This window comes from Gymnoscopelus braueri (assembly GCF_963280865.1).
Source record: "Gymnoscopelus braueri genome assembly, chromosome: 19".
NCBI lineage: Eukaryota > Metazoa > Chordata > Actinopteri > Myctophiformes > Myctophidae > Gymnoscopelus > Gymnoscopelus braueri.
The window spans coordinates 48,953,521-48,973,940 of record NC_137621.1 but is presented as its reverse complement, the minus strand read 5'-3'; the positions used below and the strand labels follow the sequence as shown (position 1 = coordinate 48,973,940).

At 40.8% G+C, this 20,420-nt stretch overlaps 1 protein-coding gene across 1 annotated transcript in view; it reads right to left on the bottom strand.

Moving 5' to 3' along the window:
- Positions 1 to 279: 279 nt before the first annotated feature.
- ankrd6a (ankyrin repeat domain 6a) overlaps positions 280 to 20,420 on the bottom strand; it is a gene marked incomplete at both ends in the record, with an annotated part of 31,738 nt that continues 11,597 nt past the window's right edge. Inside the window, 14 exons of the mRNA XM_080414330.1 lie at positions 280 to 480; positions 2,167 to 2,525; positions 3,695 to 3,980; positions 5,446 to 5,559; positions 6,563 to 6,715; positions 7,902 to 8,063; positions 9,439 to 9,621; positions 11,520 to 11,624; positions 12,670 to 12,747; positions 13,410 to 13,508; positions 14,557 to 14,655; positions 15,074 to 15,187; positions 15,987 to 16,085; positions 18,248 to 18,346. Of these exons, the coding sequence (XP_080270456.1) occupies positions 280 to 480; positions 2,167 to 2,525; positions 3,695 to 3,980; positions 5,446 to 5,559; positions 6,563 to 6,715; positions 7,902 to 8,063; positions 9,439 to 9,621; positions 11,520 to 11,624; positions 12,670 to 12,747; positions 13,410 to 13,508; positions 14,557 to 14,655; positions 15,074 to 15,187; positions 15,987 to 16,085; positions 18,248 to 18,346 (2,151 nt within the window). The remainder of the gene's footprint in view (positions 481 to 2,166; positions 2,526 to 3,694; positions 3,981 to 5,445; positions 5,560 to 6,562; positions 6,716 to 7,901; positions 8,064 to 9,438; positions 9,622 to 11,519; positions 11,625 to 12,669; positions 12,748 to 13,409; positions 13,509 to 14,556; positions 14,656 to 15,073; positions 15,188 to 15,986; positions 16,086 to 18,247; positions 18,347 to 20,420) is intronic.

Below are 20,420 nucleotides of genomic sequence, written 5' to 3'. Positions count from 1 at the left end.
GGTACGGTCCCATGATATCCTCTCTGTCGGGTGGAAACCTCATATGTCCAACTGTTGCTTTTCAGGATTCAAATTCAAAAATAGCAAAAGTAGCCGATCTACAAGCTCATATAGCGGCGTTTCGAGCTTGCTGATCTGTGTGATTTGTGTGACACTGCAGTATGATCAAGTAGGGCGTTCATTTACGGAAAAAAACGCCACAAAAACTGAAAATCTGTCTCTGTTCCCCACGTGTCTTCAATTTGCTGCAGCTGTGGGTCATGTTCCTCTAAGTGGCCATCAGTTTCGGTGTCCGCAGCTCTCTGCGTCGCCATTGGTCCTGAGCTGCCGTAGCTCCTCCTCCAGGCTGACGATGCGCTGCAGCAGCTGCTCTCGGTCCTCTCGCGCCACGCCCTCCGCCTGCCGCCGTGCCTCCAGCACCTTCCTCTCGTACCAGCGCTCCAGCTGAGTCGACACCGTCTCGAAAAAACGCTGAGTCACCTGACGGCACATTGGTGGAAAAAGTACTAAAATGTTTTACTTAAGTTAAAGTATCGATAGTGCAATTTAGAAGTACTCTGTTACAAGTAAAAGTCCGGAATTCAAAATTTACTTGAGTAAAAGTACAAAAGCATTGGTATCCAAATGTACTTAAAGTACCAAAAGTAAAAGTACTAAAATGTTTGTGCGACGCATTGTGAGCTTGTAGATCGGCTATTTTCAAATAGCCTATGTATAAAATGGGGCTGAAGTGGTTAATGTATGTTTTATAATGTAATACTTTGTATCTGCAAAGTAACTAACTAAAGTTTTCAAATAATTGTAGTGGAGTAAAAGTAAAACAATATTTGCCTCTGAGATGTAGTGGAATACACCAGTAAAGTAAAAGTACCTAAAATTGTACTGAAGTATAGAGTACTTGAGTAAATGTACTTAGTTACTTTACATCACTGCCTGACTCATATAGAATCAAAATCAGTTCCACTTTGGCTATTTGAAAATAGCACACCTACAGTATAAGCTCACAACGCGTTGCATTGCAAATAAGTAGTCACTATTTTTCTAAAAATACATATTCATTTGGGGGTCCCTGACATGAAAATGTTTGAGAACCTCTGGTGTTCACAAGGCGTGAGTGTCTGTTTGGAGGAAGTCCAAAATGTTTTAAACAAACTTTTAAACAATTTTAAATAATTTTTGGTGAAAATACGTGAAAATAGCAGATCTACAAGCTCACAACGCGTCATGATGCGTCACACGTGTGAGCTTGTAGATCTGCTATTTTCACAAGTCATTGTATAAGAAGTATATGGCTCAAGTGGTTAAGACACACAAGATTGTGTGTGTGTTTGTGAGTGTGCACGCATGTGCATGTGTGTGTATGTGCATGTGTGTGGGACAGGCCCAGAATCACGGGGGGCATGAGGGGGGTACGTCCCCCCAACCACACCATCTTGCCCCCCTAAGTCAAGCCAGTTAAAAAAAAATAACTTTTGGTACTTTTTGTTTAATAGCTTTTTGGCATCATGCCTTCCTCAACGTGTTAAGAAAGTGGTCAGTGGTGTTGTGTGTACCTAGCCTGGTTCCAGACCCTAGACCCCACCCACTAGTGATGCGCGGGTCGTTTTTTTGGTTTGTTAATGTTATACATGAATGATGGCGCAAGGGAGGTTGATTACTTGCCTTTTAGTTGCCTGCAATGTGTGTCACCAACTTTCGCCACTTTATCCATTGCAGACAGACAGTCACTGTGCTTGCTTGTATAATATCCACGACCCATACGAGTTCTGGTTTTTACTTTAAATAATTATGATGGGTTTTAATGGTAGTTTTATCCAAATATTAATATTAATAATAGGCTTAAATGTGTTTTTTTTTGGCGTGTGAGAGTGGTGTTGATGACCCGCAACACCCGCAACCTGCATAATTGCCTCTGAAATCTTGACTGTCCGCCCGCGCCGCGGGTTGACCCGCGGGACCCGCGGGTAACGGGTCAACCCGCGCATCACTACCACCCACTCTCTGAGTGAACTTCAGTCTGATAATCAGGCTAGTGTGTACCAGGAGGGACTGATAGACAGACAGACATGACAAGGACTTCAGCTGCTGGACTCCAAGGAAAAAAGGTATAGCGAACCACTGTTGAACACCTATATTTCAACCCTATAGAGACATTAAGGCGCTCACTTCCATGGCGTGCAGGTTGTTTCTCTCCTGGATGAAGGTAGGCTCCGAGGGCCGGTCGATGAAGAACTCCAGGGTTCCGGTGTGGTCTCTGGGCCTCCCCCCTCCGTGTCTGTGGGCCAGGATCCGCTCTCGCAGGCGCTTCCTGTGGCTCCAGTCATAGCCGTGGCGCTGGTACGTGGGCCCCCAGTCGCTGCTCGCTGACTGGCTGCTGCTGGCACTGCTGGGGTGGCCCTCTCCCACCAGGCCCACCACGGCCGTCGTTGTTGTAACCGGGCGGTCTTGTCGTTTTGTAGGATGCCAAAAGGGGTCAGCAGAGCTCGCCAAGGGTAGAGGAAAGATGGCTGTGTTCTCGTAGTCATCTGGCAAGAGAGACAGGGAATGTTGAAACATTTTGTTAAAGCAAAAGTAAAAAAGTGAAAATGAACTGAACACCTAGCTATTGTTTTTCCCTTCTGTTTATGTTTCCCTTTGTCTTGCTCTCATCGAATTACTTTTCATTATAAACAAAAAAGTCCAACATTTATGAATTTTCTGTTCAGTGTTATGTCAACTAACTTATCCCATTTTGATTTCAAAATCTTGCAGTAGAACCAACCAACACTTAATATTCTTCTATGACTTAATATAATATGATCATTCATACGCAATATTATTGCAGGGTTTCTTTTCAGGAGACTTGAAATAGTACAAACCACGCTCCTGCCTGCATGCACTGTGTTCCTCTGCTTCTCCACCAGATGTCCTCAGTGTGTCATCTTCATTTGTGTTCATTACCCTCACCTGTGTTGAATGTGTATTGTGCTCACCTGTGCCCCTGTTCCCCTCATGTATTTAAACCCCACCCTAATCAATGTTTTTTTAATTGCTCTTTGAGTTTGAGTTGCAGTTTGAGCCACTACTCTCTCAGTTGCATGTTTTCTGTGCCTGTCAACCTGTTTTACAGTTTTCCTGCCTGCGTTATTTGTGTGCCTGCACACCCATACCTGTCTACTTGTACATCGTTTGTCTGCCTTCTATAATGGGATCCATAATGACATTATGCCAAAAGTGTGTACATAGCAGTTTCCAGTTAAGTGCAAATCTGTGTCTTATAAAAAAAAGAATGTCCACAAACTAACCTTTTTCATTTGTCAAAAAGCATGTCAAAGTTGACGATTAATTGTCACTCAAATAATTGCGATTTAATTGTGTGCTTGGCCATTGAACATTGGAACATATGAAGCCTTTAAGGCTTCGTAATCAAAAATTGCACATGGCAGATATGACAAATAACTGAAATATACAAAGAAATGATTGACATATTTAATCATTTTTATTCATGTAAAAAAGCTTAGATCTGCTATTTTTTCTTTTTTTTTATATTCGAAAATGTGCGAAAGTCTTTCAACATGGAAACAATTATGACGATTATGCAAAAATAATTGCGATTATTTCAAATAATTGCGATTATTTCAAATAATTGCTATTAGATGATTGATTATGTAATAATTGTGACAGGCCTACCAGGAGCCCGTAGTCCTTCACTCACCTGGCGACCTGTCTACTTTGACCTCAAAGTACTTCCTGCTGGCCATGTACTCGTGCTCGGCGCCCACCAGGTTGTAAGCGCCGTGGCGCGTCGGGACATTGACGTACGTGGCCAATGAGCTGCTGCTCTCCTCAGACACCACGGACAACAGGGGGAGGGACTCCAGGTCGCCGTCTGCCAGTGACTGCACAGAGGGCGAGGGGAGGAGTTTGTAGTACTGGGGGTTGGCAGCGAGGTCGACGTCCTGAGACATGCACAACGTCTTCAGCTCGTGGCTTAACACAGCCTGCTTTTGACAAACGAAAAAGAGGCTATTTTGGTAATTTATGCACGGAAAATAGGGGTCTTGTCAATGCTTTAACACCCTTTAAGACCGGGAACGCATCTGTGTGTCATTTTAAGATTTCTTTGGCTATTCAAAAATAGCAGATATACAAGCTCATAGCGTGGCACCGAGTGCCGCGCTGTGAACTTGTATCTTCCTATCTTCCTATGGGGGGCGGCGCGACGGGACGGGACGCACGGGGAGGACGCGCGACAGGACGTGCAATAACCCCACGTTTGCCTGCGCACTTCACCGGGTATGGTCTAGTATCTTCTATTTTTGAAAAATCGTGAAAATGTATATATATTTTTAAAGCATTTTTTTTACTCTGTTACAACTTCTGGGGGTCCCTGGAACAAAATATTTTGAGATGGGGGTCCACGGCCAAATACATATAATTTTTGAGAACCACTGATATTAGAGCAACATTAGTTAGGATTTAGAATACATTTGTAGAATCCCCAGAAGCAAAGATTTGAGTAAAAAATGTTCACTTTAAAAAAATATATATAATTCAAAGATTTGCACACATTTTCACGTTTTTTTTTTAACGATCTACAAGCTCATAGCGTGGCACTCAGTGCCGCGCTATGAGCTTGTAGATCTGCTATTTTTTAATAGCCAAAGAAATCAAAAAATGACACAGATACTTTCCCGGTCTAAATGGGTTAATAAAAAGTTGTGACACGCCAGTTGAGAACCGCTCGTCTAATAAAAGTGACATACAGATCAGTTTTCTTAGACATGCATGATTCCGTGTATTTGTAATGTTGTTTGGACAGATGCTAGGTTTCTTGTTTACCTGGTGTCCTAGGTTCTTTTGAGGCACGACATTGTTCTATCTGCCCTCTACTCTGCTAAATTCCTAAATCGTAAGATGTAAAATGTATTTAATTGACAACAAATGTGTCCCTAGTTGTAGTTACAGATAAAGCAGATCAACCAAAAGAGCTTATAGCTCTTTGCTTCTAGAAGTTTAAATACAAAGACTTGAGAATAAATAGCCTGTACTGTACTGAGGGTCAATGGGGAATACTGACTAAATGGCAGTGGTTCTCAAAGTATTAAAGCATCACAATTATTTTATTCAATTCATCCATTTATACGTTTCGTTATTCAAAAATAGCAGATATACAAGCTCACAGCACGTCACTTCGTGCCGCGCTGCAAGCTTGTACATCTGCTATTTTTTTAATGTTTTGAGGAATATCGAAAATGTTTGGAAACTTCTGAATGTGTATTTTGATTATTTTCTTACATAAATCTTCTCTTCTGGGGGTCCCTGGCTCAAAACATTTTCAGAAGTGTGGGGGGGGGGGGGTTCCGTGGGCCAAAAATATATGAATTTGGGGGTCCATGGCACAAAATTGTTTGAGAACCAGTGCTCTATCTATGGAACTCTCAAGTAATGACGTCCATTACACACCTGTCTCCTGTCAGCGTCCTCTCTGCTCCGAGCAGCCATGTGGTCTATTCTGTACAACATGTCCTGTCTCTCTGCAGACACTCTCTCCTGGTTCAGCAGGTCCAACACCTGGATCTGGACACAACACAGTTTAATGTTTGGATTGTTTTCTAGGCGTGGGATGAGCTCCGTGCTGATGCAAATATTTAATCATTTTCCAAAACCTTTCAAACATTTTCAAAAAGTGTGAAAATAGCTAACCTAGATACAAGCTCACAACTGTACTGTTGTGGGCTTGTACAGTGGTTCTCAAAGTGGGGTCCGGGGACCCTCAGGGGTCTTTGAGGGCGTTCCAGGGGGTCCCCAGCTAAAGGAGAGCTAGTTGGGAACCAAATGTATCTTGTGGGTCCCTTACGGGTCCATTTGGTTCCATTTGTACACTCTCTGAGTTAAATGAACACTGATTATACAGTGTAGATTGGGCTCCCAGAGAAGGAGAAAAAAAAGCCATCAAATGAATGCATATAAAACGGGGGGCCCTTGAAATGAAAAAGAATCACTGCTAAACCTATGGTTTTGTGTTATTTTAATGCTATGTTGATGAATTGAATACATAGGACCACTATAAAAACAAGTCCCCAGGACTTTTTTTGTGTTATCCTTTTAGCCTAAATGTTCTGACTGTACCTCGTGCTGTTTACATTTCTGACTAATAAAGTATTCAATCAATCAATCAATCAAATTTGGGGGTCCTTGGCATGATAAAGTTTGAGAACCACTGGGCTTGTAGATCGACTATTTTCGCCGTGTGACACGACAAAGTATCTTTATGGCTTATGAGGTTAAAGGAGTAGTTCACCCAAAAAAATTACTTATTTTCTATCAATTACACACCCCATGAAGCCTTGAATTCATGGAGATTTTTTTCGTTTTTGCCAAATTCCTGAGCCAATAATTTGATGATAATAATAAAGATGCTATAATGTATCCGGAGATTCCGCCGGTTATCAAAATATTGGCTCAGGAATGCGACAAAAACAAAAAAATCTCTATGAATTCAATGCTTCATGGTGGGTGTAATTGATAAAAAATAAGTATTTTTTGGGGTGTACTACTCCTTTAATGATGGGAACCGGACCTGGTGTCTGTTCCTGCGGTCCATTTTGCCCAGCCTGCAGCTGACCTGCTCCTGGACTCGCAGGACATGCAGCTTCATCTCCTCCTGGGTGGCTCTGAGCTGGCCCTCCAACTTGCTGACCAGCGGCTTACAGTGGCAGCCATTGGCCGGTCGCTGGGGGAACAAAACATCAGACAACCATATGTAATTCTACTCCTCGGAGGCATAAATGCATGCTAGGTAATGACAACATATAAGACGGTAGGCCTAAGGTATGAACATGGATACGGTTTGAAAATAGCAGATCTACAAGCTCACAACGTGTCGCGATGCGACGCGTTGTGAGCTTGAAGATCGTCTGTTTTCAAATAGCCTATGTATAAAATAGGGCTAAAGTGGTTAATGTATGTTTCATAATGTAATCATTTATATCTGCTATAAGTAACTAGTAACTAAAGCTGTCAAGTAATTGTAGTGGAGTAAAAGTATTTTACTTAGTGGAGTAAAAGTATTTTACTCCACTACATTTATTAAACACTACACTTATTTTGGAAATACTCCAGTAAAGTAAAAAATCCTACTTTACACCACTGAAAGAATCACATGGAATTCTGTACACATCAGGGAATAGAAGTGCTGGACTTACAGCAACACAATTAGGGTCAATACTGGATTCACCTTTTACTGTACCTGTACTTATCCAGGAATTTGCTGCTCTATATACACACTTGCTCTAAGCTACACTGTGCTTGATATTATACATACAATTACAAACATGAAATGATTGATGTTGAAATGCCAGGCACCCAAGGGCAGCTGCTTAAGTCAGCAGTAAACATTTGTCTAAGGAACTACATTTGGGCTTCTGGATTTATATGCAATGGTGTAAAGTAACTAAGTACATTTACTCAAGTACTGTACTTAAGTACAATTTTGAGGTATTTTTTACTTTACTGGAGTATTTCCAATTTGCAGTACTTTTACTTCTACTCCACTACATCTCAGAGGCAAATATTATACTTTTACTCCGCTACAATTATTTGAAAACTTTATTTACTAGTTACTTTGGAGATTTTGATTATTATTACAAAAGATACATTACTCACTTCAGCCCTATATGCATTCCGACCATTTGAAAATAGCCGATCTACAAGCTCACAATGTGTTGCATTGTGAGCTTGTAGATCTGCTATTTTCTAAAGATTTGTATACATTTTATACATTTGAAAACTTGTGAAATGGGACATTCTACATAATGAGTACTTTCTACTTTGCTGGTATTTTGATACCAATACCTAAAAATGTAGTGCTTTTTCCAACACTTTATATGTACAATTCCATGTGTCAGTCACTCATTCACCTGTCTAATGTCACCGTCCTTGTCCCGGTAGAGTGTGTAGAGTTGATAGGCTTTCCCCTCCAGCGGAGACGGTATTTCTCCATTGTAGGAAGACAGCTCGTTCTTCCCAGGGGACTCTGAGAGATCATTCTCACCTCTTCTGAAAGAGTCTTCTTCCAAAACCTGGCATTTAAGACGTCTCGTCAAAGTAATAACTGTGTTACATGAATATATTTAAATTTAAATATGAGTCATTAACCGAAAATATATTGAAACATTTAGAACCAACAACCGACTTAGTTCTTCTATCAATGAATTGACACAAAGAAACCTTGTCAATTTGAATACATTTTTTATAATCCACTAAATTGAATAGCCTGATAAACCACTTAAAGGACCACTTCATCCATTTTCAACCTATCTTCATATAATTGGTCCTCACTAATTTACATTATAAGATGTCACCATTTCTGTCTCAGTTCAGAAACCTCCCTTCCAGTGACATCATGGGTAGGCCGGTTTGGTCATTTCAGCTTCTATCTCAGCATGCTAACTTTCCAGGAAGAGAAAGGCTGAAGTTTCTATTTAGCTTGGAATCCCCATCGATTATGTCACTGGTAGGCAGGTTTCTGAACGGTCCACAGCCCTCTTAAGATGCAGAGATAGTAGACGGAAATTGTGCCATCTTTATAATGAACATTAGTGACTACCAATTATATGAAGATAAGGTTGAAAATAAGTGGAGTACTTTGCTGTACAATGGTGGCGTGCAAAAATAGTGAAAATAGCCGATCTATAAGCTCACAGATCATGTAGATTGGCTATTTTCACTTAATAATAATCGTTGATTAATTGCAGTGGTGGAAGTACATGTATTCAAGTAACGTACTGAAGTACAATTTTGAGGTATTTGTACTTTACTCGAGTATTTCCAATACTTTGACTTCTACTCCACTACACCTCAGAGGCAAATATTGTACTTTTACTCCACTACAATAATTTGAATACTTTAGTTACTTTGTAGATTTGCATTATTATTACAAAACAAACATATATTAACCACTTCAGCCCTATATACATTTCGGCTATTTGAAAATAGCCGATCTACAAGCTCACAATGTGTCGCGATGTGACACATTGTGAGATTGTAGATCTGCTATTTTCAAAAGATTTTTAGACATTTTATACATTTGAAAACTTGTGTGAAATGGGACCTTTTGCAACTTTTGGTACTTTTAAGTACATTTTGATACCAATACTTTTGTACTTTTACTCAAGTACATTTTGAATTCCTGACTTTTACTTGTAACAGAGTACATCTACATTGCAGTATTGATACTCAGGGCACCAACCTTGGGGGGGGGGCACCAAACGGCGTAAAAAAAAAAAAAAAAAGGCGAAATACGCCGACATTTAGAAGCAGGGCTGCTAAAGGAGCGCTACAACATTGAAACGCGCCGGTGAAGCCCCCCTGTTGACAAAACGCTCCCGGGGGGCACCGTGCCGGGTCCAAGCACCGGGCACCACGAAGGGTTAATCCGCCCCTGCTCCTACCCACCAGTTCCCTGAGCCTGTGTCTCTGGCGCTGCCGGTGAGGGCTGCCGCCGGCGGCGTTCAGGGCCTTGCGGTGGCGGTGGTGCCGGTGGCGGCTGTGGAGGCCCGTCCTGATGAAAGCCGTTCTGCTCACCAGCTGGTCGCTACTCAGAGTGTCCTCCTCCGCCAGAGAGCTATCCTCCTGCTCCTGCTCAGGACAGACAACCGAGAGGGGGAAGGGTTAGAATCCATGCCACAAGTTTAGGAACTTATAACTGGGAACTTTTTCAACTGTATACTGAAAAAAAAAAAGAACTAGAAAATGTGCTCCTCGGAGCACAAGTCTCCGCCAGCAGACCTGACCTGTGCTATCGTTTTTTGTCATTTAGGGATTCTTTGTCTCTGTTTAGTGTTCTTTGTCTCTGTTTCTTACCTTTGGCCTTCTGCGCCTTTGCTTCTTCATCAGGTTTCGGACGATGATTTACTTCAGTTTGCGTAATGGGAGTTAGTTGCATTGTGTGCTCTCAGCTGTGATCTCTGTTTGTACTGGATAGTACTGTTCCTGTCTAAGCTATTTATATATTTATATTACATGAAACTTGACCAATGTTAGGTGTTCTCAGAGGGACACACACACGCACGGACGGGTGATTTGTACTGGAAGGTACTGTTCCAATCAAGACTGATTGATCCTGTCTTACCTCACTTCAAAAACCATAAATGGCTTTTTGAAGTGACACACCTATTTATAGGATTTTATTTCGTCATGCGTCCCTCTAGCCAATCAAAAGCATTGGTGTCAACATATTGTCACGTGTCACGTGGAGCTTGACCAATGTTAGCTTGGCAAGGGGGGGGTGAACACACAGCGGGACGAAGCGAAAACATACTCTCCGCCTCCGGCGGAGACAACAACATTATAAATGCTTTTTAACAATAGGGTTTCAGCTACCAGAGGTATGTTAAATGAGAGTTAAAGGATGACTTCACCCATTTTCAACCTATCTTCATATAATTGGTCCTCACTATGCAATGGATAATGTACGGGGAGGTGGTCATTATTGAAAATGAAAGCCTGACAGGGTGATTATTCACCGACACGGAGCGGAGGTGCATAATCACCCTGAAGTAACAACAAAACTAAGTATTTCCTTGTTTACGGCAATGAAAGTATTCCAGTAGTATTGGGCTGGGCGGAGAAGTTCGCCTCGGAAAACAAATGACAGTAATGCATAAGGTAACCGGAAGACTCGCCCCAAAACACACCCGCCCCCATTCTATATACCGCCGGATTTGCCTGTAATACCACCGGATTTGCCCCTGGCTGACTGTGTTTTGGGACGAGTGTTTTGGTATTCTTGCGTTGTTGCGCCATGATAAACAAGGAAGTGCAGTGGATCAAATAGAATCACTTTTCGGTTATTGCGTCGTCTATTTCTCACTTCAAATGTTTTCAAAAACATTCTTGAGAGCATCGTTTAGTTGTAAATGACATTGTTTGTGTGTTTACATGACTGTCATGTTGGATTACAGCATAAAACCAAGCAGCGCAGGTTGACATGAGCAGGCGCTCTGAGTCTTTGATTAGACAGTGTTCTGTTATAGAGCTCATCGGCCATTATACACTGATAACATGACCAATAAGAATCAAGCATTCAACCAAGCCGTGTAATAGTGTTCATTATAATATGGTACCATTTTTGTCTACTCAGTCTGTGTCTCAGAGGAGGGCTATGGACAGTTCAGAAACCCGCCTACCGGTGACATCATCGATGGGGAATCCGAAACTGCAGGCTTTCCTATTCCTGGAAAGTTAGCTATGAAAGTTAGTTATGCTAAAATGGAAGCCATTGTTCTTGCGTTAATAATACAAAAATGTTGAAATCGCGTCGGTGTCCACAGCCCTCCTATGAGACACAGACCGAGTAGAATTTATCATGAGCATTAGTGAGGACCAATTATATGAAGATAGGTTGAAAATGGGTGAAGTTGTCCTTTAACATCATGTATGCTTTCTTTGCTACAATATGGAAGTTGTTAGTAGGCTATACAGCTAAAACCCTGCTCCGTGCTGCAAGGTTTTTATTTTTCTGGCAAGCTACTCACTTTCTGTGGCAGTATTTCTACTCTGGTGACGGACTGGGTCCTGCGTTCGGCCTTCAGTTCCTCTCTCCGTTTCCGCACCGTTCGTCCTCGCAAGAAGCGATGTACCTGGACAACACGTGCGCGAGTTAACCCTATCGCCAAGATATTTACAGTATACTAATGCATACACCACAGAGTCACTGAGGTTGTTATGGGTAACAGCAGTGGTGGAAAAAGTACTCAAATGTTTTACTTAAGTAAAAGTATCGATACTGCAATGTAGAAGTACTCTGTTACAAGTGAAAGTCTGGAATTCCAAATTTACTTGAGTAAAAGTACAAAGGTATTTGTATCAAAATGAACTTAAAGATGGGGTGCCATGATATTTTTCAACCCTAAAACCTGATCATAAGGTATTATTATTATGTAAGGATTTTTTTCAACAACAAAAAAGTGTACAGAAATTGTTAAAATTATGTTTTTATGTGGACACGCCTCCAGTTCATTAAGTATACCTGGTTCTCACCTTAGCACCTCCTCCACCACCTTAGCACCACCCACCTGTCCTTGTCCCTCCTCCTCCTCATGCCCACACCTGTTGTGTTATGATAATGAGGGGGAGGGTATGGCGTTGTGATGTCACTAAACCGCTGTTTCTCTATTGGCACGTTTGACCCTCAAGGTTTCAGCCTCCAGGAAGAAACTCCAAATAGTCAGAGAAGACATAAAACACCATAAAAACACCACCGGGGGGCTTTATGAAGTTCTATCAACCTCATAGACACATGAAAAACAGAAAAAGTGCAAAACCATGGCACCACCTCTTTAAAGTACCAAAAGTAAAAGTACTAAAATGTTTGAAAATAGCAGATCTACAAGCTCACAACGTCGCGACGCGTTTTGAGCTTGTAGATCAGCTATTTTCAAATAGCCTAGGAATAAAATAGGGCTAAAGTGGTTGACGTATGTTTTATAATGTAATCATTTATATCTGCAAAGTAACTGGTAACTAAAGTTTTCAAATAATTGTAGTGGAGTAAAAGTACAATAATTTGCCTCTGAGATGTAGTCGAGTCGAAGTAAAAGTATTGGAAATAGCTACTCAAGTAGAGTACAAATACCTCAAAATTGTACTCAAGTAATTGTAATGCGTGTGAATACAACCACCAACCTGTGGGGCTCTGGCCAGGAGAAGGGCCACATCTCTGTGGTTGTTATCCCTGGCTTTATCTAGGGCTGTCTTTCCTGCCTGGAGGTAACAGAATGCAAGCACATTTACACCATTATTACAATGATTTCCTTCCTTTTAATGTTTTGTCATAGGCTTACAGCAGTACAGTTTCCCAAAACACTGGGTCGGAACCCATTTGTGGGTCAAGGACACATTTTTATGGGTCACAAGTGAATGTCCCTTCATTTTTTGTTTTCCTACATTTTGTTTTTAATTACTGTTATTTCAAAACATTTTCAAAAAACATTAAAAAAAAACGCAAATTCAATGATTTTTCAAAAATAATTTCATGAATAAATAAAAATAAAATCAAAGAGATTCCATAAATTAGAAAACGAATGTTTAAGAAGTAGTGAAAATCTACAAGTTGTGAGATCTGCTATTTTCACTAGTTTGGGTCCTGGGGAGACATCAAATGTCATGTACAACATGTAGCGTTGTGTTTAGCTTTGTAACGTGTTGTATGGAAATATGAGGGTTGCAGGTTTAACAGTTCACTGAACTAAATCAACTTAATCGATGGGGAAGGTGTGTTGAACTAATCAATATTAAAATACAGGCTCATAAGTTGACAAATCCCGGAGCTACATGAATTCTGTTACTATTCTTCACTGAAAAGAACACTTAGGTCTTAGCAATGGCATGTTAATTTCATAGTTCACATTCAAAGGGGAACGTACACAGTTTTTGACGTTGCCGTCAGTCCCAGCCTCTAGTAAAAGCTGAACCGTCTTCTTATGGTTGAGGAAAGCCGCAACATGGAGGGCAGTGTCCCCTGCCTGGAGAGTCAAAAACATAGAAAGTGCACCTCAATCAACAGAATTTACAGTGTTGTGTTGTTGTCAGTGGTGTAAAGTAACCAAGTAAATTTACTCAAGTAGCCTACTGTACTTAAGTACAATTTTGAGGTAGTTTTACTTTACTGCAGTATTTCCAATTTTCAGTACTTTTACTTCTACTCCACTACATTTCAGAGGCAAATATTATACTTTTACTCCACTACAATAATTTTTTTGATTATTATTACGAAACATACATTAACCACTTTAGTCCTATATACATTCCGGCCATTTGAAAATAAACGATCTACAAGCTCACAATGCGTCACGATGCGACGCATTGTGAGCTTGTAGATCTGCTATTTTCAAAAGATTTTAATACATTTTATACATTTGAATACTTGTGAAATGGGACATTCTGCATAATGAGTACTTTCTACTTTTGGTATTTTAAGTACATTTTATACCAATACTTTTGAACTTTTACTCAAGTAAATTTTGAATTCCAGACTTACTTTACTTGTAACAGAGTATTTCTACATTGCAGTATTGATACTTTTATTTAAGTAAGAAATCTGAGTACTTTTACCACCACTGGTTGTTACATATTTGTGTTTTGTTCTGTTTCATGTAGTGCATTAGTCATTTGTATACACAATGGCACGTATTGCATAAGTGTTAATGCCTGAATGAAAATAATAAGCGATATAAGGCATGAGTAAAATGCCCTACGTAATCATCAATTATACTTTCATGTGCTTTAACGCACTGTTTCTCAATGTCGGTTCCGGGGACCACTAGGGGTCCAAATGGACCCTTACAAGCATGTAACTTGTAAGGGTCCCTTATGACCCCTATGGTTGGTTCCATTTGTACACTATCAGAGTTCAAATAAATGACACTGAGGATTTTACAGCGTAGAGTGTGGTCCCAGAGATAAAATAATAATGATAACAATAAAATAAATAAAACAAAACTGTATCAAACTGGGAGTCCTTGAAATGAAACAGGTTGAGAATCACTGGTTTAGCCTGCAGATATACAGCACCTGGTTTTTCTTGGACACGGAGCACAACGCTCCGAGGAGAATCTTCACTATGGTCAGATTGTTGTAGCGAGCCGCCACATGCAAACATGTATCACCCACCTGAAACCAAAATGATTCCGATTCAGCCTCACTTTACTTGTCTAATTCCCTGTGTACTTGCATACGTACAGAAAATGAAATACTGCTCCCCCTCAGACACTCACAGTGCAACATTAAAGACATCAAACATCCAACAAATCATTAAAAAAAAAAGATCTAAGAACAAGAAATGTGTACATTTCTGGGGTGGCTATTTACGGAATAACTAGCTTTACGGAATAACTTCCTTATCAACAGAGACCTGTTCACCGAAACCAGCCTGTCTCAGGACTGCAACCTGCCAGTATGCAGTGGATTCATTCCCAGTTTCCAGGTTTTCTTCAGAATAGCTAACCAATTTAACCCTGACATCGCAATTTTTGCCATGCCATTATATGCAAAAAAAAGTTAAAAGAAAATAGCTGATCTACAAGCTCACACCAGACATGTGACATGTGTTCTTGGTGTCGGGTCTGGAGCCTCCCAGGAGCAGGACCCGAGTCGACTGAGAGTGAGCGTTCTGACAGGCCAGGTGTAGGGCCGTGTTTCCTGCCTGAGAGAGGGGAAAAAAACATATAACTGTTACACAGGTGTTGTGTTAATCCCAGAGTACATTTATGAATGCTGGAATACAATAAAATGCAATCTACTGCTATATGACATTGGTTCTCAAAGTGAGAAGGGGTCCTTGGGGGGGGGGGGGGGTACCAGGGGGTCCCCAGCAAAATGTGTTAATATAGCTTCATAATCGTTTTAACCACTATAACCATATGTTATACTTTGGCTAAAAATAGCAGATCTACAAGCTCGTAGCGCGGCACCGAGTGCCATGCTACGAGCTTATAGATCTGCTATTTTTGAAAAATCGTGAATATATATTACATTACAGTACAGTCATTTAGCAGACACTTTTATCCAAAGCTACTTACAATGAGTGCATTCAACATAGGTATATATATTTTTAAGCGAACATTTGTAATTCAAACCTTTGCTTCTGGGGGTCCCTGGAACAAAATGTTTTGAGATTGGGACATATCATTTTGGGGGTCCTTGAGATGAAAAAGTTTGAGAACCACTGCTACAGTATATGACACTGCGCAATATGACTCAATATGGGCTGTGTGTGCGGGGAAAACAACGCATTCTCGCTCAATACCTGATGAATGCTTGGTCAGGTATATCTTCTGAGTTGTATGCTGAGGCAGAGGACTCCTTACCTCAGTGGTTCTTAAACCTAATTTTAAAGACCCCCCATAACTCTGAGAGTGTAGAAATGGAACCAAATGGACCTTTCCATGTGTACACTGCTCATTCCATTTGCACACTCCCCATAGTGCACTCTCATAACTTACCTTGTTCTTGATGAGGACGTCAGCCCCCGCCTTCACCAGCAGCTTCACACACTGACAGAAGCCATGCCACGCCACCTCATGAAGCGCAGTGTTACCATCCTGGCAGAGTCACGCAAGCACCCACACACCCACACACACACACACACACACACACACACACACACACACACGCTTAAAAAAAAGAAGTTTGACGATTTTTGTAAATCTTAAGTCACTGTCAAACTGGCTCAATAAACATATTAATTTAATTTGAATTGAAAATATTTTTGAAAATATTTTTTATGACCCCCCCCCTCCTTTTTCGCCTTTTCCTCTCCGTTCCATCGGGCCCCCTGGCTCCCACTTAGAAAAAGTCAGTCCAATTGAAACAGAGCAAATAATCAATGGCTTAACTCATTGTTTCATGTCAGTATTGACTCTCTCTTCCATTCAACACAAACAACTAAATACTACAGTGTTCTCTGATGGCAAGTCACGTGTCCATGCTTCACTCACGTACACCAGAGGATAGCTAAAATCCTCATTTCCAAAATCTTAGTTCTATTCTTTTAGCTACAGTGACATCATGCCCTATATACGTGCACGAGCAGGGGAAGGGACTCGGCGTATGTACATTGCACTCATGTTTAGGCTACCTACCTACTGTCTACTTTTTACTTTTTATGTGCGGTTGTATTCCTGAATTTTGCACTCCTTGGTTTTAACCCATTCAATCCGGGAACGCATCTCTGTCATTTTAGATGTCTTTGGCTATTCAAAAAATAGCAGATCTACAAGCTCATAGCGTGGCACTATGAGCTTGTAAATCTGCTTTTTTTTTTTTTTAATTGTGAAAATGTGTGCAAATATTTGAATATATATATATTTTTTAAGGGATTTTCTTTTACTCAAATCTTTGCTTCTGGGGGGTCCCTATTACAAAATATTTTGAGATGGGGGTGCACGGTCAAATACATATGATTTTGGGTGGTCCTTGACATGAAAAAGTTTGAGAACCACTGATATAGAAACATACGTTTTTCAAAAAACAGTAGGATTTAGAAGACCTTTGTAGAATCGCCAGAAACAAAGATTTGAGTTGAATGCTTTAAGATATATATATATATATATATATATATATATATATATATATATATATATATATATATTCAAAGATTTGCACAAACTTTCACGATTTTTCAAAAATAGCCAAAGAAATCTAAAAATGACACAGATTCTTTCCCGGTCTAAATGGGTTTATGTGCAGCCCTTTGGGACATCATTTGTGATATTGGGCTATAATAACATTTGACTTGACTTGCTGGAGGTGCATGTGGGCCAAATCACTGAGAATGTCTTTAGACAAAGGTGCTTCTTTCGTAGATTTGGCTCAGGAACTTGAAGGAGAAATAGTTGGATGTTGTACCATCTTAATTTTTCATCAGATCGGTGGTTGTTTGAAGTCCCTGCACTACGATACATAACCATAGTTTTGTGCTTGGACAGAAACACATACGGTATCACTGTATAAGATCTGTCTCACAAACTCAATGCTGATACCTGTGTTGTTTGCACCTCCATGGCCCCAAATACCCTTATGTGTGTCTCCAATAATCACATAAAAGACTACATGTATGTACCAAGTATGCCTCTTTGATAAACAATACTCTCCTTCAGCAGGGTGAAATAAAGCATTGGTTCTCAAAGAGCTGTCTATGGACCCCCAGGAGTCCTTGAGGGGGTTTCAGTGGGTCCCAAGCTAAATGATTGAAAGCTAGGAACAAAATTTGACCCTTGCAGGTCTGTAACTCCAAGAGTAAAATGGAACAAATGGACCCTTATACGCGTCCATTTGGTGGGAAACTGGGGGGCCTTGAAATTAAAAAGTATAAGAACCATTGATATAAACAATTGTGTAAAGTAAAGTACATTTACTCAAAAAAATATTTAGGTACTTTTACTTTACTGGAGTATTTCCAATTTCTTTATACTTTTACTTCTACTCCATACATCTCAGAGGCAAATATTGTACTTTTACTCCACTAGAATTATTTGAAAACTTGAGTTACTAGATACTTTACAGATTTGGATTATTATGACAAAACATACATTAACCACTTCAGCCCTACTGTATGTAAACTTTGGCTGTTTGAAAATAATAGCTCTTCAAGTCAATTTTGATTACCGGACTTTTACTTTTTTAAGTAAGAAATGTGAGTAATTTTTCCACCACTGGAAATAAAGAACCACACATGTGTGTATGAGCTGTTCCTCTGACTCACCCGGTCTTGTAGATCCATGGCACATCCTCCCTGGACCAGGGCAGACATGGTGTCATAGTGGCCCACCATGGCTGCTCTGTGGAGGGCCGTCTGGTGGCCCTGGGCAGGGCATGGTTGTGGGGGGACATGGACAAGAGCCTGCTCACTCATCACTGCTGTTATGGACAGAACACACACACACACACACACACACACACACACACACACACACACACACACACACACACACACACACACACACACACACACACACACATTGTTGTATTTCAAAGGATGGGTGTGCTCAACTCAAAGAGCTTAGGGTCAAACCAGGAGCAGATTCTTAACAACCAGAACAACAAAAGAAACATCCGCAAACACAAGTTTAAAACTAGACGCGTCGCAATTCAGGGCAATTGCAGAGTGTGGTTGCGCCGACGCGATTCGCGGGTCGGTGCCGCCGGGACCCGAGTAATACGCTGGGAGGAATACTGTCGGAGGCTGCGCCAATTACATTGTCACGTCACTCCTGAGATCACTTGCTTTTCATTTTGAGAGGATTGATCCCCCAAAAATCATGTTTTTGCATCAAACGGTTACGTTTTGTGCATTTGTGGCACCCCCTATGGATCAAAGTGGGAATGCTTTTGGGGATTCCTTGAGTAAACCACCCTTCGACATGTGATTCAAATTTGGGATTGATTGGACGTTTCGTTCGTGATTTCTGGCATTTTTTGTAAAACGGGCTCCTCCCACTAACTTTGGAAGCCATTTACGGACGAACGGTAAGGACTATCAACATGCCGTTTGGATATGTTTATCGCATGGGTCCAGAGATCATGTGTACCGATTTCTGTTAGATTTGGACAAAATATATGGGAGGAGGAGCTAAAAGTGTGTTTTGAAGAAAATTGAAAATGGCGGAAAATCTATCCTGACGCAAATGGGCGTGGCCTATATGGGGAGATGCGTCATGACCCAAGAAATCCAGGGGAAAAGACAGTTTTATTTTACGACCTACGGTTCAAGAGTTACAGGTCAAAACGTGAAGGGAGCTGTTATAGCGCCACCATGAGGCTGACTGGTGTAATTATTTGTTTAATAATTTTGGACTAAATTATGAACCTCCCCTCCAAATCTGGTAACTCTAGCTCTTACGGTTTCTGAGAAAAAAATACTTGAATTTGAGTTTTTTCACTTTTTCATTAAAGCGGATGGGGAAATTTAATGCACTAATAAATCAATATCAATTAAACTATTTAACCAATCTCTTAGCAAAATACAAGCGCACGATTCCCGGTCAAGACGGTCATTTTGACATATGCCACTAAATTGGGAAAAATAAACTGTGAGAGGAGTAGTGGTTTGAAATGTAGTTTATCTAGAAACATCAACATATGGTTTTTGCAAATTGGGAAAAATAAACTGTGGGCTGTGATGCGATTGGAAAAAAAGTTTATCTAGGAATAAAGTTTATCTATAACAATAGTGTGGTTGCCCATTCGGGCAACCACACTAACTAGAAAAAGTGCTCCTCGGAGCACAGGTCTCCACCAGGTCTGGTAGGTTATTGTGACCTCCTGGTGGCGCTATAATAGGCCATTGTAAAAAGGGTGGCATTTCTTCTCAGGCCTCGCATGGCAATCTGACACTGCATTCATGATTTGAGTATTTCTTTCCCCAAAATGTGTGTTGCTAAATTAGGCCTGCTGGTGGCGCTACAACAGGCCAATGTTAAAAGGGTGACATTTGTTCCTCAACATAATATGAATGTGCACACAAAGTGTGACCACAATCGGACGCTGCGTTCATGATTTGCGGCATTTTGTTGAAAACAAGCCACCACTGCAAACTTGGAGTATGGAATATGAAAAATCTAACAGATCCGCCTTGATCACATGACTATAGAGATCATGTGTACCGATTTGCGTGAAATTTGGATAAAATCGGAAGGAGTAATATTTAAAAAAATGTTTTACATAAGTGGGCCTCCTGGTGGCGCTATAAAAGGCAGATGTAAAAAATGCAGGGCAAAGGTTTTACCTTGACCTCTACGGAGTGTGCATACAAAGTTTTACACAGATCAGCGCAGTAATAGGTAAAAACACGAATCGGACAGACACACACACGGACAGACGGGCGGACGGACACATTTCAGCCTCCTGTTCTTCTTCAACATTGAAGAAGGCCGTTT